Raw genomic sequence first — 22,357 nt, 5'->3', positions numbered from 1 at the left:
TTTTGGGGGAATTCTTCTTCGCCGCCCTTTCTTTATTGGCGCTGAGTTGAGTGGCGGTTCCCTGTTTTCTGCTTGCGAGTTTCAGTTGAATTTTCCCATTTTTATGAACACTTTTGATTTTGATACTTAATATAAAATACCGCGATAGACTGAAGCTGCAAATGTTGAAGCCGGGAAGTGGTGAGGGATGACATTCTTTGTTAAACGTTTGTAAAAGGAGGAAATAACATTAGATGTAATTGAAAGCATTTTATTATATAATCTAAAATGAAATGAGTTTGCTGAAATACACTGTTGCACAGTGGTGGTATGTAATATGAGAAAGCTGCTCCACTCTGGGTTTTGGTTCTCTCATTACTAATACTGATAATGGTAAAAAATCACCGAGCATAGCAATACATGGACTTTTAACCATTTATTTTTGGGTCAAACTCGTGCTTTGTGAAACCTCAAATTTTTAACAGACATACACGCATAAAACCAGTGCAACTGTAATTATTATGTAACAAAGACAAAGCACTTCGTTTTAATGACCAATAATTTAATTTCAGTCTTTAAATTCTTGTCATAGGCTATGAATCTAACTGGCTATTTTTGCCTCCAAATGACATGTCCAGTGAGAAAGTAGCAACCAGTTTAGGTTGTATCCACTTCTCTCTCAGTCAGGTGGGATACAATCAACTCACCATTGTCTATCCCGCTTTTTGTGACCTCAGTCATCTGTTCCATTGTACATGTGACAATAAGTACCTTTCAGTATTCAACAAAGCCCTGTGTAACAAACTACGCCATTAATTTGTATACATTTTAAATATCTAGCATACTAGCTTTGTTTTTAAAAGAATCATTGTTTCTTGATTAATGTTAACTTCGTGTGATATACATAAATACCAAATTGGCAAAACCTCCCCCTCAAAAAATTGTGCTCAGCTGTGCCATGTTGATATGCTCCTCTACAAACCCACCACCTGCCCGAGGCTTGTTAACAAGGTGCCCCTAGCAATGATTGCTTGGCCATCAAAATCCCTGCTGATAAGTTCCTCTGGGTGGGAAAAAGGCACTGTCATTGAATTCACTCTGATCATCACCTCATGCTGTACATTGGAGATAACACAAATGTGGAATTCAATGTCATACCATTGTACTCGCTCCAATGATATTTATATTTTATCAAATATCAGACATTTTCCGTTTATTTCGATGTCAATACTAGATGTATTTTTGTGCTTTTTTCCCAGCAGATATATGTTCCGGTAGCCTTCTTGTCAAGAGGCGCTAGCCCTGTCACGTCCAATGTTACAAGGCCCAGGAATGAGATTGGCTGATTGATGGAAGCGTCAGTGCTCTAAGGGTGACGGACATGGTGACAGCCTTGTGATTGACACAGATTTAAGGGAGACAAACTAGCAGGCAAGAGACGAGGAGGTTAAAACAAAATGAGTTAAAGAGCTGTGAGATAAGTACCTAAATGAGCTGAGAGGACGACAGTTGGTGTGTGGGAGATGTGGAAAGAGACAACACAGAAAACAGAGAGGGAAGGATAATATTTCCTTCCCTATTCAGTTAATCATAAGTTTGTTTGTAGCGATAAAAAGAGGCTTCAATACAAGTTCAGAAAAAGGGGGTAGAATATTATCCCTTCGATCACCCTTACTTCAGTCAGACTCCTGTGAATTGCTAACAGAATCTGACATTGCCAAAATGAAATACAGTATGTTTGACAAGTAAAACACAACGCACAGGCTTGGATGGAAATTGTGCTTCTGGTGTGATATGAAACGCCAGCACTGGATGCAAGTAGTAGAATTTACTTGAGGGGGTTGGGGTTCTCAATGTCATTGACGGATTCTGGGTAACACATAATTTGAATGCTTCTTAGGGCAGAGCCATAAGACTATCATAATGATGATGTGACAGCTCTAATCAACATGAATGATAGTTTATGACAGATTTCATTAAGTGTCCTAACCGTAATGCTTGGGCGGGGAGGGGTGGAGCTCCTCTTGTGGCCTTTTGTTTGAGTGGGTGGGGTCCTGTAGGCAGTTCCATATTTCTCACACACTCTTTACTTCTCAGTGTTAATATCGCTTGTCAATGTTTCTTACATGCTGTATGGACCAATTGAGTTCAAGAGGCTATTTTGTATGTTGTTGTGGCGCTGCTGAGAGCGAGGCAATAAAGTAACCACTTTTTAAATAATACAATACACAACAATATATACCCTAGTCATTTGACCAAAGTCATACGACCGACCTCTAACTTTGTTTTCCTCTGAAGGTGGGCAGTCAGTCCTTTCAGTTAAATCCAGAGCTAATCCACCAATGAAGAAGAAAACTACTGCTAAGTGTTTTCACCACTTCCACGTAAATCTTCGAATCACCGTTGAATCAGTCAATGCCATGTATATGCCTTGTCTGACTTTAGGAGTATTATAATTACCATACATTGCGCCTAGAAATTCAATATGCTTTGTGCATTTATCCGCACCGATTGAGGCTAATGGTGAAAACAATGTACGATTTCGTATTCAACAATAAACTACCTTGCAAATGACATGTTATGCATTGCTTGTACAATTATTATTTTTAATACACAGTATTTAATTGCATAGAACCTGCCCGCGCATATGAGCCGCACCCTTAAAATTGCCTTAAAATTGTTGAATGTTACAATGTGTGTGCGGCCATGTTTGGCATGTGGCGGCAACATCTGGTCAAGTACTTGTCCGTCATGCAATGCATCACATAAGCCATACTCTTTTGGGGGAGCAACATCGACTATACCTATTATTTTTCCGTGGAGTGGGTGTTTATAGCATACCTGTCAACTTATATGTTTTTCCTGTATTTTATACGCTTTTTGATCATTTCAAATTGTGTACGCCGTATAACAACTTTTGTACAGGATTTTTTAAAATACTTTTATTTGTAAAACCGATCTTGTTTTGGCCAATCCGGATCGTCTTGGTAACTTGTAGGAGACAAAAATGTCATTGTCGACAGCTAATATTGTTATGCTTTAAGCATGATATGCGCACGGGCATTCCCCTTTCCACACGTCTGCATTTTCACTATATAAAGATATGCATACAAAAGGCATACCGACTGATTGGGCACTACGTTCACTTTGAGGAAAATTTTGGACTTTTAAGTATGTCCTATGTGCATAAATACTATGTGTACCGTTGGATTTGTACAGTTTATTATCGGTTAATAAGGGGAATTGCAATCATTAATAACGGCAGCAATTTCCCGAGGTTGACAGGTATGTTATAGTGTGACCATACCTTAATACAAGCAGCAGAAAGTTTGTGTTTTTGTGTTCTTGCATTTGATGAGTAAGCGTGACTGACAATGAATTATTAGGTGTGATACGAAGGTGGTCAAACTTTTGATTTGTGATCTAATTTTCAAACGAGTGACATGACTTGTTGATGTGGCGTATGAATTCTCTGCAGACGTCACATTATGAGAGAGACATGTTAAAAGTTTCTGACAATGTTAAGTCCCTCGGCTTGAATAGCTTGCATTTGCCTTGGCATGCACTTGTATGTGACGAATCAACATTTCGATATTAATCCAGGTAATTAATCAAGGATGTAAAGGAAATTAAAACAGCAGTTTGAAATGCTTTGAAATTTATCTATAAAAGTAATGCAAATGAGTGCAACATTGGATTTCATTTTTTCCATTGTGCGGTTTATAGAAATACAAGCGTAACACTACTTAGGTCATTATCAAGATACACAATGTATTCTAGATTTTATCATTCATTTGTGAAATGAGATTACGCCTCTGTTGATGTATCAACCCTCCCAACCATGAGTGTCCTTACCTGTCTATCCACTTTTAATTAACTGAGTGCCATGATTATAGTTTGACCTTGATTATCTTTATCATTTTTCTCTTAGGTTGTTCAACCTTCTTTGAATGACGATCACTAAAGGCCCTGTGGAGTAAAATAAAAAGAAATATCAGAGAAAGCACAGAGCAAGATAGAGAGACATTAAGTGGTGGCCAAAGCAACAAAAAAGTGACACCTGCTCTCATGCTTAGTGGATGTCAAAGATTAAAAGCGTGACAGGTAGGGCATGAAAAAAGGGAAACAAACAGAAAGAATGAAGACAGCTGGAAAACCAGGCCTTCCTCAAAGCATATCTTGCTCCAATTAGGAAACCTCGCTTCAAACAAGATGATTAAAAGCAATCTGCTCTTATTGATTTGCATCTGCCTATGTGAAGGACCGTGGAGCGTCACCTCGGCCAGTAAGGTTGTCCGATTGAAAGAAGTAGGTGGCTCACACATAATGAAGGTAGAGGACAACCGAACTCCAGTCCAAAAGGAAGGGAGCATGGACACAAATGCAATGCCTATGGTCACTCTGAGAAATTTGATCAGTCATGCACAGGCAGGTGTCTTTGGGCCTCTTTCCCACTCCAAAGCATTGCCCAATCATGCAACTCCATCTGCTGTTATCAAGGAGAGGCTAGATGCCATGGCTAAGAAGGAGGCTGAGTCTTGCAGCAATAAAGAGGTGAATCTGCGCAAGGAGCTAAGTCATGATTTAAAAATGAAGAATAATACAAAAAGTGTTGAGGCCAAAATTGGAAAAGGAAACATATTGCACCATAAACTTGATTTACATTCTAATAAAAGTCACATAAGATTGAGTTCAAGAAACAAAAGCAGACCCGATATGAGTGTCCATGTAACAGGTGTACCAGGGAAGGGATTGGGCATTGAATTAAACCGAAAACTTAACTTCAGTGGAACTTATGAGGTTCTGAAAGTTCTGTCAAAAGATAACCTTGTGAGGATAGTTAATTCTCAAATGCAGAATCTTCCCAGTCTGAAACATAACAGTAAGAGTAATCGGAGCAGAAAGAGAGATTTGATTGACGTTAATCACAGGCAGTTAGAGGCACTTCAAATCGGAAGGCAAGATACGCCTATCATTCAGACACATACTGGACATGATAATCAAACTGCATTTCCATATCTAAATTTGGTCAGCACTCCAGATCTTAATCGGAAACAGAGTTCTAACACTTATGTTAATCCAAGAGTGATGGGTCCAGGTTTCAGTAAAGGGACAGACAATGTTGATCTACAAGTATCAGATGGTAGTGATAGTGTGAATAAACATGTGCTGTTCATGTCAGAACCTCGTGACAACGTCAATCTCATCTTGAACAAAGAAGTGCCAATCACCCAAACAGAATCCCCTCTCCAGATGACAAAACATTTGCCACTGCATATTCCTGCTGAAACAAATGACTCGACTCCATCAATGCTGACAACCCAACCCCAGGGAGTAAGACCTTGGAACAGAACGGCAGATGCCCTTAGAGACCTATTAACAAAGTCAGTTCAAACTACTCAAACAGAACTTGGCACTACTCACTACTCACTAGATGAAGACAGAAAGACTGTCAACAGCAGTCATGTCCTGAGGCTCCATCCAGCTCCAGAATGGGACCACTCTTCTCAAGATTCTGGGGTGCAGGTGCTGGATCCAGACAATGAGAATGGCCTTGTGTTCGAGGAAGCCGAAAGCAAGGAGGATTCTGAAGATCCCTTGAAAGAAAAGAAGTCACGTTCTCGTAGCAGGAGAAGTTGGATTTGGAACCAGTTCTTTGTGATTGAAGAATATGCTGGACCTGAACCTGTCCTCATTGGCCGGGTAAGTAAAATATGCATTTGATTCCTCATTTACATGGGTTCATTTTTGTGTGGATATGTTTTTTTAAATGAATATGACACGGCTGATGGTTTTATTACAAGCAATTTGCATAAAATATCTAAATTTAGGTTCCCTCAGGTACTCATTTTACAAGATGTGTTTTACGTAATCTAACCCTGCAGTTTTTTTAATGGATTGTTTTACATTTGCCATTGAAAATGATCATCATTTTGCCAGGTTACTACTGTGCCTTAAAAGGAAGATGTCAAATCTTCAACTAATCAATGGTTAATTGAGATGCAACATAATCCCAATATTCCATTTGACCAAGGGTTTGGTCATGATTACTACCAATCTGCTCCCACCTTTGGGTACTGACATAACCACTTGAACTAACAGTCTTACATTCCCTCTTCCAGCAATGATCGTTACCCCAAGGCACAAACTGAGTATTCCTGTATGTCAATTTAAGTCCCTCATGGTCTCGTGCCAATAAGGCTATGCAATCAAAACTGATTTACTCCAGGTTTAAAAGGATTTATCACTATATTTTCAGCTCAACAAACAAGAGATTATAGTCATATCCTTTTTTCTGTGTAATTCGTTACTGACTAACTGGTTACACATATTATCCCTAGAGTGTATTACGCTCCGCTATTAACGATGGAGAAACATAATGACAGTCATGAGAATGAGACAGGTGTTATAGATGGTCTGTTCTCCTAGTGTTATCCTACAACCATCTCGGTACTCAATAGAAAGTGAATTGTAATCCTGAGTCGCTATTTTGCTAATCAAACGAGTATTAATGAGCCCTGAATAAGTGCTGTAGGCTTCTTTAAACCTCACAGTGGACAATAACTGTAGTCTATTGTCAAAATATCCAATTTATGTGTCCAACCACACTGGATTGATCACAGATTTGCCAATGCTATTGTTATTTTGCCATTCAATAAAAGTGCTATATTAACACTTGAAGAGTGGTTAGGGCGTTGGCCGCACATTTTTGAGATTGAGAGTTCAATCTGGTGTGGGAAATTACAGAGATACTGTTTTAAACCTTGTTTTAACAAATAAAAGTAATTACCTTGGTTCCACTACATCCTAATATTTGGGATCTTCAATGTAGAACACCAACAATTTTTCACACTGGTGTTATTTAAAAATTTTATTCCGGAAAACATTGATTCATTTTCTGAACCTCTTATCCTCACAAGGGTTGGGGGGGGGGGGGCGGGGGGTGCTAGCGCCTATCCCAGCTGACTTTGGCCACCAGACGGGGAACACCCTGAATCGGTGGCCAGCCAAGGCACGGGGAGATGGACACACTCATATCTAGGGCAATTTAAAAGCGTTCAACTAGCCTTCTATGACTATTTTAGGAATATCTGAGGAAAGTAGTTTCATCTTTCCTAACGTGCATCACTCATAAGGGTTGCGGAGGTTACTGGAGCCTATCCCAGCCAACATCGGGCGGAAGGCAGACTACACCGTAGGCTGGGTGCCAGTCAGGATTAGAGGGCACACAAAGAGACAGACGACCATTCGCACTCACAATCATATAGCCACCAGTGGGAATCGAGCCTGCGCCTGCCCGCACCTGCCCGCACCGAAGTCAGGCGAGTGAACCTCTACACCAGGGGTCACCAAACTACGGCCCGCGGGCCGGATACGGCCCGTCAGCACATTTGGCCCGGCCCTCTGAACAATACCAGAGATGCTATCGGATTTTTTTCCTATTTGGCCTCCAGAAAAAAAATCCTAGGCCCCGCCCTGTCAAAGAGAGAAAGGAATAATGGCGAAAAAGTTAGGTAAGAGAAAAATTGATTCAGAATGCAGGGTATTTAACCTGGAGTGGACAAACGATTATTTTTTTGTTCAATGCAAAGGAAAGGCTGTTTGTCTCATCTGTCAAGAGACGGTGGCGGTATTCAAAGAATACAATCTTCACCGACACTATGAATCCCGTCACAAAGATAAGTACTATAGCTTGCAAGGTCAAATACGAGCAGACAAACTCTCAAAGCTAAAAAGTGGACTACTATCTCAGCAGAATACATTTGTACGCCAAGCTCAGCTGAACCAGGCATCCGTTCGGGCCAGCTTTCGGGTTGCTAAACTGATAGCAAGCAGCGGCAAGCCTTTCACTGACGGAGAGTTTGTTAAGAAATAAATGGATGCTGTCGCGGAGGAGGTGAAGAGATGCATTTAATGCCGTAAGTCTGTCGGTGAGTACAATGACCAGACGCGTTGAAGAAATCGGGAGTAATGTATATGCCCAGCTGCAGCAGAAGACGGAAGAATTTGACTTTTTTTCATTAGCACTGGATGAAAGCACGGACGTGCAAGACACAGCGCAACTGCTCATTTTTATTCGTGGAGTTAGCGCAAACTTTGAGATATGCAAGGATCTGGCAGCCCTCCAAAGTCTCAAAGGGACTACAACGGGAGAGGATATTTTTGACAAAGTGTGCCAAACCATGGAGAAGTTGGACCTGGACTGGTCAAAGCTAGCTAGCATCACGACTGACGGGGCTCCTAGCATGGTGGGCAAAACTCACGGTCTAATAGGACGCATGAACCGAGAGTTGGAAAAAAGGGGTCTCACTGCCCCGCTACGAGTCCACTGCCTAATTCACCAGCAAGCACTGTGCTGCAAAGTGTTGACGTGGGATTCTGTAATGAAGGTTGTGGTGTCGTGCATAAACTTCAGAGCAAAGGGAGAAGATTGTGCATGGCACAACTGAAAGTTAATGTTCCATGGCTTTTTTTTCTATGAAGAACCCAGAGAGAGTTATTTAGTTATTATTTATTTCATAAATAGTGTTATTTATTTCCTGTTTTTTTCTGTGAAGAACTCAGAGAGGGTTATTTAGTTATTATTTATTTCATTAAGTGCTATTATTTGTTTCCTGACTTTTTTTCTGTAAAGAACCTGGAAAGGGTTATTTGGTTTTGTGTGGCTTTCTGGAAAACAATAAAAATGTTAAGCTCCCCTACGATCGTCACACTTTTTCTGTTACAAACTGACCCCGGCCCCCCATCAGAGAAGGGAAAAGTTATGTGGCCCTCACAGGAAAAAGTTTGGGGACCCCTGCTCTACACCATCAGGTGGCTCCCCAGAACACATGTATTACCAAGTATGTGCTGGCCGCACACTGCTAAAATTATGCACTCCTTTTTGCTGACAAAGTGTCCTCGCAGGTGGTCAGGAACCTTTTTGACGGAGAGAGCGGTAAACAATTCCGATTGTCAAATTTTATTCCTGGAGAGCCATACTCAGCATTCAAAAGTCAAAATACATGAAAATGTGTGCCTTTTTAGTTGTTTCACCACTTTCCAAGTACAAAAAGTCTCTGAATTCTTATGACAACATGGTTACGCCATTGATAATCAATGAGGGTGCATGCAAAAGAGTTTAATGAAGAAAAATTTATCATTAGCGGCGCTAGAGGGAGTCGGCGCCACAGTGCGACTTGACGCTCCTATTGGTGCGTTCAGAACTCCAAGAGCCATATACACCCATCAAAAGAGCCACATCTGGCTCGAGAGCCATAGGTTCCCTACCCCTGATATAAGGCATGAAAAAAAATACATTAGACTAAAAAATATTCCAAAGCGTGTCTCGTTTTGTTTCACTTCCTGATTTGTGTTCTGAATTTCATTCATCCTTATTTGGTGTCGAGAGTTGGGTTTGAACTGATATGGCTTCATAGTCGAAGTCAAACATTCCTGAGGCATGAGAAAAAGAATAGAAACACTTTTATCACTGTATTCGCTGTCCTCCTGCGAGTTCATTGTTTTTGTTGTCTTGCATTTCATTTGGAACAATCACCGTTATTGTACTGACATCACAGATAAAAATCTATTTTATCTGAATCGGCAAAGGAAAATTTCCAGAGCCTACAGGCTGGTGGACCATTTTGGAAGACATTTTTGCAATTGTGAGAAAGTTCTTTATTTGATTTATGCCTATCCTAAAAGAGAACACCTAAAATATTGGACTTTTACCATTTGAAATCACAAACAAAACATTTTTCAGTTCACCCTACATGTCAAACCATTTTAGACCATCAACTATTTCTCAAAGAGGGAACAAAGCCAGACCACACACTCAAACTCATATTATGATGCTGATATTTGGAATACACCCATTATGTGAGTATCCTGGGCTTGAAATGCATACTATTAGACCCAGTTGTATTAGACTGTTGTGGCACACAAGAGAAAATAATGCTCTTAGAAATCCTATTATACTTATGAATTTTTAATCTCCTGATCAGCACTCATGTAGGCACCCACTATAGGTAAGGAGATAAATATGAACATGCCTTTTTACACTTTATTAGGAACCTGGTTATGTTTAAAAAGGGAAATAATTGCTAAAAGGTCAACTCTCCAACAATTGCTAGCAAGTCATAATTTACATGTTCATGGTTTGTTTACTAAAATGAAAATCATACAATGCATGTTTTTTATGCTCACGTTGAATTATGCTGTTTTTGTATTATCCCAGAAAATTCGGTTTGGATAAATCTCTAAAGCTGGAAATAGGAGCCAAGGCTATAATCTACGGTGTCAATACAGGACAAATGCTCCATACTAAACTAAAAATGATCTAATGGTTAGGACTAACTTTGTGGAACCAGTGACAGCACTGAGGATAAATTTTAAAGAGTGCTTCCTCTCCTTCCACTTTGTTTTAAAGTACAATAAATTTGATGTTAAACTAAATGTGCAACTAATAAATGATAAACTGTCTGACTGCGAGGCCCTTGATATGTCCTTCAAGGATAGTGTTTGTTTAGTATGACATGCTGCTTCAGGAAAGAAGTACTTTTTATACTTTTTTCTGTTATTAAATATAGGGGAAAAGAGAGAGAGAGAGGGAAAAAGAGTGTGTGAGAGAGAGACATTCTTTTTTTTCCATTATTTTTCAACACCATGGCTACAGGGTGCTGAAACCTATACCAGCTGACTTTTGGCAAAAGACAACACTCTAAACTAGAAAGGTAACCATTAGCGCTCACGATCACACTGCTACTTAGTAGGGATCAATCCTAAGCTGCCCAAACCAAAGTGGGGTGAATGAACCACTACACCAGGGGTGTTGAACAAGTTCGACACAAAGAGCTAATATTTTAAACTGTGGGAGTCAAAGAGCCACACCATGCGATGACCTGCCAAATCAGACAGACAGACACACAAAAACACACAAAACCATTTTATTCACCTAGAACTGGGCGATAAAATTATAACAATGAAAATTTGATCATTTTAAACTGCGTTTACTTTACCTGACCACATATATATATATATATATATATATATATATATATATATATATATATATATATATACATACATATATATATACATATATATACATACATATATATATATACATATATATATATATATATATATATATATATATATATATATATATATATATATAATCCACTGCAGTTATGTGCGCGGCACGTGGGTAGACGAGTGTTCATTGTGTCAATTAGTGGGGAGAGAGCGGTACTTACTTTAGCGTCTGGTGGGATATAGGCAGCAGTGATGATAACAATGGCTATCTCTGGGCAGAAAGAAGGGTATGCATCTCACCGACATGAATTCCATGCCTGGGGAACAGTGTCTATCGAGAACATTGCAGCTGTTACACCATCCCTCATTCACATAAATGCAAAGCCCACCACCTCTTTTTTTCACATCCTGTCTGATCTGAGTAGTGTCGGGTACTTGTGGGTGTAGCGACGTCTCTGTGATTATTAGCATGGAGTATTCGTGAGTGTAGCGATTAGGAGCAAGCTCTAATTCCAAATCGTCCATTTTGTTTTCAATAGATTTGACATTGGCAGGTATGCTTGGCAGTGGTGGTCTGAGTGGTTTCTCTCTCTGTTTTCTCTCCCGACACCTTCTCTTTCACCAACCAGACCCAATAACAAACCATGCTTCACTTTATACTTAGGTAACAAATGATTTTCTTGTAAGGAAACAGGAAAAATAGTTGTATCAAAGGAACAAGTACTCAACCAAGCAGAATACCATAGTCATATGGCAATGGTAAATTATGATGAGTAAATTACAGATAGAAATCTTTTCTCTGCTTGTATTGCACTTAAGAACTTGCCTGATAGTCACTGTAATACAGTAAGCACAAAAGGCTTAAATGTTATTAGGGTTGTGTGTGAGCTTAGATCTATTTTAGCTGATTTGGGAATATATATCATGTACTGGTCCACCCGTCTATATCTTTTTTTTTAATTTAACCATTATTTAATCAGGAACACTCTTTGAGATTGGCAATCTCTTTTCCAAGTGAGCCTTGGACCAAGATAGCAGCAATGCTTAATATTCTGACAATTACAAAGAACATTACATTCATTCATTTTCTGAACTCCTTATCCTCACTCACAAAGGTCGCGGAGGGTGCTGAGCCTATCCCAGCTGACTCCGGACTGGGGGACACCCTGAATCGGTGGCCAGCCGATCACAGGGCACAAGGATACGGAAAACCATTTCCTCTCACACTCATACCTATAGGCAAATTATAGTGACCAATCAGCTTACCCTGCATGTTTTTGGAATGTGAGAGGAAACCGGAGTACCCATGCATGCTAAGGGAGAACATGCAAACTCCATACAGATGGACCGACCTGGATTCGAACCCAGAACCCCAGAACTGTGAGGCCTTAGTCGCCGGGCCGCCAAAGAACATTTTCATAAAACAATATAGAACATTCTCAATCCAAATATCCACATCCACGTGCTCATTTTTATTGCATGTTGGTATTTGGGTAGAATACAGTAATACCTTGACATATGAGTGCCCCAACATACGTGAAATTTGAGATACGAGTAAAATTCCGAGCAAATATTTGCCTTGAGATACGAGTAAAATTCCCAGCAAATATTTGCCTTGAGATACGAGACAGCCAGGTGGCTGAGACGCGAGAGGCTGCTTATGATAACAGTGCACTGTCTTTATCGCCGGATCTCCCTTGTGTAAAGATATCTACGAGCACTGGGCAGAGCGTTGCATTTTTTTGCGTGTTTAAGGGAAAAACAATAGGTCCAAAGCAAGCAGGTTCAATGAAGGGTAGTGCGAAGAAAAGGCGTATGATGACAATCGATATTAATCATGAAATAATCGAAAAACATGAGAGTTGTATACACGTGACGGAGCTGGCTTGCCAATACGAGAGGAGCAACCGGACAAATTGGCAAGTGGTCGTGCGTTATCCTATTGTGAGGACATTTGTGTGCGCCATCTTTGTAATATTTTGAAAGGAAGACAAAAGCAAACAAAATAGGTCCCTTTTAAAAATTCCGGCTAAAAGTGAAGGTGGAAGCGAGGCAAAGTAATTCGACATACGAGCTCGGTCTCATAACGCATTAAGTTAGTAGTACTACTCTACTGAAATACCATCTTTTCAGTGATGGTTCAAACACTTGGTACAGACGAGCTGTGATTCTTGAGGTCGTAAAAATGCATTGCAGTTGTTCTTGGTTGACTGTATTCACAGAGATTTGTAGGGAGCTGATCCGAAATACCCTAAAATAAATAAACCCACACAGTTTATTATATACTCAATTACCAACTACCATCATAAAGCTAACCTGAATGTTTTGGGAGGAATCATGTACCTTGTTGGGTCTGAAATTGAAATCAAGATAATAGTTTTTCCTTTTATTACGTTGTATTAATCTTTGGAGCAAAGATAATGTTGATAGGTCAGTGTTAAATAGATGTGAAACAGAAGCCTCTCCTGGTAGAGAATGAATCTAAGGAAACCTTTCGATCACGACTGCCACCACTCACTCTGGTAATGATGCTGGGCTTCATTAAGAAGCTCATTAAGTCCCGTCGTTAAGCAGTAGGGCTGTTAATGCTTTGATTGTTAATGGCTCTTAATTCAGAAGAGAGAGAAGTGAGGCTTCCCAGGAGATTCTGGATGGTCCATTGCCTTAGTGTTTTTTGTCAGATGAAGGATGAGAGAAAACTTGAACAAGTTTTTAAAAAACGTTCTAAGAGGAACTTGTGGTTGGAAAAATACCTGTGTAATAGACGAATAAATACTGTTCAGTGCTGTTAAAAAAGTTTCAATAGGTTGAATTTAGTGAAACTATTACCAGCTATAATTGAACCTCAAATGGATCTTCAGTGGAGCCTGATAACAAGTTTACTCACAGTCTTCCTCGATTATCGCGATTTCACTTATTCGCGATTTTTTTCTGCTATTAATTTTTTTTTAAAATTCAAAATTGTATTTTTTATCTTATGTTATCACTTGTTTTATAACTTACTGATAAATTGAATTGATAAATACAAGACTGATAAATTCTCATTTTGAAGCAACTCACAGAAATTGACTGACAGCATAGTGGATGACTGGTTAGTGCGTGCCTCACAGTTGAGTGATAAATAAACTTTCCATTATAAGGCTTAATCCTTGATTATGGAGTTTTTATTTTCTCTCTGTGCCTCTGAGTTTTCTTGGGGATCGTGTTTTCTGGCGAGTGTAAATTTAGTAGTTCATTCGTTTTCTGAACTGCTTATCCTCACAAGGGTCTTGGGGGTGCTGGAGCCTATCCCAGCCGACTACGGGCACCAGGCCGGGGACAACCTGAATCGATGGCCATCCAATCGCAGGGCACAAGGAGACAGACAACCACTCATGCTTACACTCATACCTTGGGGTAATTTAGAGTGTTGAACCAACGGGCTGTGTGTTTTGGGATGTGGGTAGGAAATGGGACTACCCAGAGAAAACCCACGCAAGCCCAGAGAACATGCAAAATACACAGTAAGGACCTACCTGGGGTCAAACCCTCGACCCCAGTACTTGTGAGACCAACGCGTTGACGAATGCGTTGACCAATGCGTTGACCAATGCGTTGACCAACGCGCTAAGAACTCGACCACTGGGCCACTTGTAAATATTAATAATTATATATTTTTCTCTTTGTAGCCTGTGATTGACTGGCAATAATTTAATAGTTTACCCTGCCTCCCCTTTAGTCATCTGCAATATGCTCTAGCACTCACATGAACCCCATTATTCTAATGGACAGACTAATAAATAAATGAATGAGCTTGTGTAAACAAATGTTCCTGCAATACTACCACTGAGAGGAAAAAAAGATGTGAGAGATTGACCAGCATTATTATAGATGTCCACCGATGGGGAACCATGCAAAGACAAGTGAAATTGGACGATAGCTTTTGCTGACATGGATCTGTTATAGATCATTGGCTGGTGTTGAGGTGAGATTTTAAACCCAAGAAGTCAGTCGGAAAGTGTGCTAATTGTATTTTAATGAGAACTTAAATCCAAAACAAATAGGCAAGCACACGCATATATAATCCATTCAATTAAATTCTTTTGGGAGGCCTGGCGGATGAGTGATTAGCGTGTCGGCCTCACAGCTCTGGGGTCCTTGGTTTGAATCCAGGTCGCTCCCCGGGCCTGGGTGGGTTTTCTCCAGGTACTCCGGTTTCCTCCCACATTCCAAAAACAGGTTACTTGTAACCTCTAAATTGCCCCTTGGTATGAGTGTGAATGGTTGTCCGTCTACTTGTGCCCTGCGATCGGCTGGCCAACCGGTTCAGGGCCCCTGGCCCAAAGTCAATTAGGATGGGCTCCAGCACCCCCTGTGAACCTTGTGAGGATGAAGCGGTTCAGAAAATGAATGAATGAATAAACTCTTTTGGGGTCGCACTCACCCTGAAATGTCCCCATTTATTAATTCTTTAAGTGCAGAACAAACTTGTGTAAAATTAAGCTATCCTATTTTTTCAAAAAACACATGGAATTTTCAACAGAATGCTCAAATAATATTTCTATTAGTGACTCACATGCAAATGTGATCTCTGACGTGATATATAATTGTTTGTGATGACTGGTTTCGTTGCAATCTGTCAAACACAGAATCTCTGCTATAAATATTCCGTTCTTGTAGGTGGAATGTGGACTCCAATAAATAGCAGTAATGATAAGACAACCGTTAGAAAATAGCTTATGACTCAGCAGATCATCAGCAGTGACAGGATGCTAACAAATCTGACAGCAAGACGTTAAAAAAAACAGGAGGAGAAAATAACTTTTTAGTTAGCGTTTTAGCTAGAGCCAGGCAATATTATCGATCTAATGTGATCTAAAGGGACAGTGTGCATAGTGCAATAGAATATTCAGTTTCCAATATACTACCGTATTTTTTTGGACTATAAATTGTATAAGTTGCGCTCGCCAAAAAATGTTAAAAGAAAGGGGAAAAACATATCAAATCGCACTGGAGTAAAAATCACATTTTTGGGGGACATTTATTTGATAAATCTCAAAACTAAAAACAGACATGTAATATAAAATGTTCATATTGTCGGAACAATAAAACAAACTTAACTCTGCATTTCTTGGAGACTCGGGTAAAAAGAGGGGCGGAGCCGTCAACCGATCACCACCTGGTGGTGAGTTGGCTCCGTTGGTGGGAGTGGATGCTCGTGTGGCCCGGTAGACCCAAACGTTCTGTGAGGGTCTGCAGGGAACGTGGACACCGGCTGAAAGGGATGCCGTCAGACTGAAAAAGGAGTCCTATTAGACCTTGTTGGCCCATGGGACTCCAGAGGAGTCCGGTGAGGCCATGGAGAATGACTTCCGGGTGGTTTCAAGGAAATTTTGGTCCACCATCTGACGTCTCAGGAGGGGGAAGCAGTGCACCATCAACAGTGTGTAGTGGGGATAGTGCGCTGCTGACATCGACTTGCGATGTGAATCGGTGGGCCGGATACTTTGAAGACCTCCTCAACTCCACCGACACACCTTCCCATGAGGAAGCAGAGCCAGGGGACCCTGGGGCAAATTCTCATATCTCTGGGGTTGACGTCACTGAGGTGGTTAAAAAGCTCCTCAGTGGCAAGGCCCCAGGGTTGGATGAGATTCACCTGGAGGTTCTAAATGCTCTGGATGTTGTGGGGCTGTGACGCTCTTGGTTGACACACCTCTGCACCATATTGTGGACATTGGGGACAGTGCCTCTGGATTGGCAGAGCGGGGTGGTGGTTCCCCCTTTTAAAAAGGAGGGTGTGTTCCAATTATAGGGGAATCACACTCCTCAACCTCCCCAGGAAGGTCTATTCTGGGGTATTGGAGAGGAAGGTCCACCCGGAGGTCGAATCTCGGATACAGGAGGAGTCGTGTGGTTTTCATCCTGGCTGTGAAGCAGTGGATCAGCTCTACACCCTCAGGAGGGTCCTCGTCTGGGAATGGGAGTTTGCCCAACCAGTCTACATGTGCTTTGTGGACTTGGAGAAGGCATCTCCTCGTGCCTTGCGATTGGCTGGCTATCAATTCAGGGTGTCCCCCGCCTGGTGCCCGAAGTCAGCTGGGATATGCGCCAGCACCCCTCACAACCGTTGTGAGGATAAGCGGTTTGGAAAATGAATGAATGATTAGCGATGAATAATTTGGCTAAAAATTGCTAACATGGGCCCTGAAAGACAGAAATGCAATTTTTACAGTTCCTGATGTGTATATTTCCCTTAGTCAACCTTACACCATGTGGTTGTCTTTTTAATTCCCAATTTTCCACTCGAATAGAATGTTTTCTGATTCAAGCCCCACCTAAAACAGGAAAAGCAGCAAAGTGTTTTAATGATTTTTGCTTGTGATCTTAATATTTTTTTCCTGACTGTTTTCTCTTCTCTAGCTGCACACTGACATGGACAGGAATGATGGAAGGACTAAATATGTCCTACGAGGTGAGGGGGCTGGCTCTGTCTTTGTGATTGATGAGAAGACAGGTAACATCCACGTCACCAAGCCACTGGACCGGGAGGAGAAGGATGAGTACCGTCTCATTGCCACGGCCACTGACAGGCAGACAGACCGTGCCCTAGAGCCCTCATCACAGTTCATAATTCGAGTGCAGGATATCAACGACAACCCACCTATCTTCGACGAAGGTCCTTACAGCGCCACCGTGCCTGAGATGGCAAATATAGGTACATAATTGAAGTACTTTTTTTCTTCATTATCCTTTTTTGAAATCAAGTCAACAACATCAAGCAGAATTGGTTACTTTTTTAGCTACTGTATTTTTTCGCATATTAGCCGCCTCTGCGTATAAGCCGTACCCTTAAAATTGCCTTAAAATCGTTGAATTTGACAATTTCTCTCGAATAATACTCCCCTTGATTCACAATTTTCACCTCCATATTCACGGTTTAATAGGGAGTACAAATGCAGAGCTGCCAACCTTCATCGACCACATTTCGGGAGTACCCAGGAGTTTTATGTTTTCATCAGGAGTGAATGCGATTCACACAAAATCGATATGAAATGTAAAAAAAAAAAAACGTAGGACGATTTACATCAAACTGTTATTATCATGCTCAGATGATTCACAATGCACTCGTGTTACCAAATTCATCCAGTTTACAGTGTAGTTGAATAGAATGGGTAAGTAAGATGGCGGAGGCCGTAGCGATGGTGTGAATTTCGAGGCATTTAAATTTCACTAATCTATCCCAACAACATTAGGTTTAAAATCTACAGTTATTTGACTTGTGGTCAAAGTTACAAATGTGATACACACAATAGACTATGTACATATACTACATGGCTGTACATAGAGTGTCACATTTCTTACCCACTTCATTGGAACAGTGGAATATCTGTACATGTTTGTATCTTAGATTTTGAGCCACAACAGAAGGCAAGCTAACCAAGTAGCAGCTCAGACTTTGGAAAAAAAGTCAACTTGAAACACTTGTACATACTATGGGTCAAGATATAGCTTCATGCTATTTATGGTCAAATATTATTCTAACTTTTTGACGTGGTAAGGTTAGAAACTCTCTCAAGGGAGGAAGATTCTTCCAAGAAAGCCATCTCATCCTTAAGGAAATCATTGAGGGCACAAATTTTTCGGAGTGCAGAACTCACAGAAAAATCTGCAAATCTGCCAAGTGCTTTGGGGATTAGACATGAACTGCTCCTCTGACTTTTTGACACACACAAGCTTGAAGTCGAACAAAGATCCGCTTATGAAAGATCAATAAAAAGAGTGCAAAAAGAAGTGCAGGATGCAGCCGATACAAAGCCAAAAGAATTGATCTGGCGACAATGTGGAGTTGCGGGGTAATTTAAATAGGTGGCTGAGATAACCTCTTATGTCTCGACTTTTCTGATGTCACACAGAGACCGATTCACATGTCACTTCCTGACATTGAGAGGCCCTCATCAATCAGACTTTTTTTTTTCAATTCAGCTGCCTACAAAAAAAAACTGGCAGTATACCCATTGGTTTGCACATACTACTTTATCAGGGCCAGAGCATATTTGGGTGCGATAGCCTGTATTGCAATTCTAAAGGTCTTTATTATTATTTTTCCTAGCAATTAAAATGGGCACTTACTACTTTATTAGGGCCCGAGCATACTTGGGTGCGATAGGCTGTATTTCAGGGGCGGCCAAGTCCAGTCCTTGATAGCCCCATATTAAGTCTGTTTTCCATATCTCCCTCCTCTACCACACCTGAATCAAATGATCAACTCATCAGCAAGCTGTCCAGAAGCTTGATACCGATCCAGATTATTTGATTCAGGTGTGTTGGTGGAGGGAGATATGGAAAATAGACCGAATAGGGGGTCTCGAGGACCGGACTTGGCCACCCCAGCTCTATTGCAATTCTCTCTCTCATCTCTCTCATTTTCTGAACCGCTTTATCCTCATTAGGGTCGCGGGGGGTGCTGGAGCCAATCCCAGCTGCCTCCGGGCCAGAGGCGGGAGACACCCTGAATCGCTGGCCAGCCGATCGCAGGGCACGGCAAGGAGACGGACAACCATTCACACTCACACCCATACCTAGGGGCAATTTAGAGTGTCCAATCAGCCTACCATGCAGGTTTTTGAAATGTGGGAGGAAACCGGAGTACCCGGAGGAAACCCACACAGGCCCGGGGAGAACATGCAAACTCCACACAGGTGGACGTGACCTGGATTTGAACACAGGACCCCAGAGCTGTGAGGCCGGCGCGCTAAACACCTGCTCCACCAGGTCGCCCCTATTGCAATTCTAAGGGTCTTTATTATTATTTTTCCTAGCAATTAAAATGGGCCAATTTGGAGGTTTTAACATATTCAAATGTTGACAACATTTCTAACTTTGTCATTTTATAATTTTTTGGTTTCGAGAGAACAAAAACACACAAATTGGCTCGACAGTGCTCCCTTGAAAATAAAAAAAAATTGGGGCCTCCTTGTATTTGAACCTACAGCTATTACATTTAGTGGGTTGATACTTTGTGCCAAACAGCACAAAAGAGCCTCTGGGATCCAAATCTCCGACGGTCCAGCAAAAAGGTAGCAAAAAGAAATTGGAGAGGGAAATGAAGAAAAATGAACTGAGACAGAGAGAGACCGGAGGGGAAGGGAGTTTAACACTGGGAGAGGAAGGTGTGTTTGTATGGGTGTTTAGATTTGGTGAATAAAGTAAGTGTTTGTGTGGAAATAGCACAGCAAATGTCGAATATACCATAAGTGGTGCTGTATAGTGACAATTTCACTACAAATATTCATTAGTTTGGTCGCCTCATGGTGGAGAGGTTCACTCGCCTGACTTTGGTGCGGGCAGGCGCAGGCTCAATTCCCACTGGTGGTGGTATGATTGTGAGTGCGTATGGTCATTTGTGCCCTACGGCTGACTGGCGACCAGTGTATGGTGTATTCTGCCTTTTGCCTGAAGTCAGCTTGGTTAGGCTCCAGCAACCCCCGCAACACTTTCGAGGATGCGCGGTATGGAAGATGACTTGACTATTCTTTAGTTTTATTTGACATGGTCCTTATTCCAACCACAATTCCCTCTGTTTTCCTTCTTCCTGTCCTTTCATCCTTTTCTTTCCTCCCTGCAGGCACTTCGATAATCCAAGTGACAGCGACAGATGCTGATGACCCGACTTATGGGAATAGCGCCAGGCTAGTGTACACACTGGTACAAGGCCAGCAATACTTCTCTGTTGATCCCCAGACAGGTGAGTGTGCCTCTCTGTTTCACTTGCAATTCATTAATTTAATCATTTTCTGTACCGGATTGCGGGGGGTGCTGAAGCCTATCCCAGCTGACTATATATATATATATATATATATATATATATATATATATATATATATATATATATATATATATATATATATGGTCAAAACATTTAAATAAATAGATGCATAGCTATTGCTAGTGGATCAAATTCTAAGCCTGAAAATAATTTGGTTGTATGTTATTTCAAGTGTATTATTTTTGGTTCGAGATTCACCGGTTTTGGTATGAAAAAAAGTAGACCCAATACAATCCTGTTCGCTCAACTGTAGACATAAATATACCTTTATACTCACTAATGAGGGACTAGTAGCCGTTGCTAAAATAGTTCAGTTGTTTACATTTAAGGTCTGTTTATATGAAGATGCTCTGACCAAATCAACAGAAAAAGCCTCATTACAGACAAGTAGAGCTTGATTTCGTTTTTCGTTTGAACGACGCTGCAAGTCTGCATAAAAACAAGGTAGTACTTATGCCATGCAATGGCATGCTTTGGAATTTTCAAACATGACCAGCAATACTAGACATTTCCTTGACAACATCCTCCTCAGCTCGCATTGTATGTGCAGACAATTTTGCAGACATCTCTTTTTCCTCAACACATCTAGCAGCTGAATCCTAATGGCAGCCTGGCAGTTTGGATGGACAGAAATGTAGAATTACAGTGGTACCTCTACTTATGAAATTAATTGGTTCCAGAACGTGTTTCCTAACTTTTTCGTAAATAGAGCAGTATTCATATATAAATATGTATGTAATACATGTAAATTCTCTAATTTGTTCCACTGTACTCAACCAAAACTACCAACTAAACGTTTGAAAATGATTTGTTAATGTATTAAAATGAATAACGAGCATGCAAAAACATTTTCTATTCGTGCAGCCGCATTAGTTTAAGGAGGAAGCTAACATTAAGCAATAGACAAAGCACATGAGCACATGCACATAAAAAAACATCTAAACAATTTCAAATTACAAATTCAAGGCAACTTAGTATTAAGTAGAACATATCTTTTTTATTAACGTCTTTCTGTTTTATGATGTTTTTCGCATTTATTTTTTCATTCTTTACCTGTTTGAGTTTACATTCCCCTCCGTCACTGTATGTCCTGCAATTTCTTCCCCCTCTTTCCAAAGGAGTAACAGTCTCTCTATCTCGTTGTTCACTGGTGACCTCTTTTTTCAAAATCACAGCGAGGCAATGCTAAAGAGTCGTCACTTTTAATGCTTCCTTTTGCTTCAATTTCATAGCGATGGGAGGAGCGGTACGGCCATATTGCCTAGAAATATCAATCAATGATGGATAACAGAAAGCCTGCTTCCTCATTTAAAAAAAACACAGAGGGTTGTTGCTGTTGAGACAGCCAATGGGAGGCCAGTGCAGTGTAGGGAGATTATCAAGCAGGATGGAATGCTACCGCAACTATTTCAAAATAAAATGTATTTAAGTTTTGCGGGATTTTGTAACTGGGACCTTGTTTTGGTATATTAGAACAGTAATTTTAATATCAAAGGGTTTTGTAAAATGAAAATTTCACATGTAAAAGTATTCGTAAGTTGAGCTACCACT

The 22,357-nt window shown here is 40.7% G+C and overlaps 1 protein-coding gene across 3 annotated transcripts in view; it reads left to right on the top strand.

The window, feature by feature from the left end:
- cdh24b (cadherin 24, type 2b) overlaps positions 1-22,357 on the top strand; it is a 156,533-nt gene that overhangs the window by 69,965 nt on the left and 64,211 nt on the right. For all 3 annotated transcript variants that reach the window (XM_077614898.1, XM_077614897.1, XM_077614899.1), the window contains exons 2-4: positions 3,911-5,682; positions 17,401-17,695; positions 20,606-20,725. In XM_077614898.1, coding sequence (XP_077471024.1) covers positions 4,192-5,682; positions 17,401-17,695; positions 20,606-20,725 — 1,906 coding nt within the window. In that variant the 5' untranslated portion in view covers positions 3,911-4,191. The remainder of the gene's footprint in view (positions 1-3,910; positions 5,683-17,400; positions 17,696-20,605; positions 20,726-22,357) is intronic.

This window comes from Stigmatopora argus, chromosome 12 (genome assembly GCF_051989625.1).
Source record: "Stigmatopora argus isolate UIUO_Sarg chromosome 12, RoL_Sarg_1.0, whole genome shotgun sequence".
Taxonomy (NCBI): Eukaryota; Metazoa; Chordata; class Actinopteri; order Syngnathiformes; family Syngnathidae; genus Stigmatopora; species Stigmatopora argus.
This window is presented reverse-complemented; position numbering and strand designations above follow the sequence as displayed.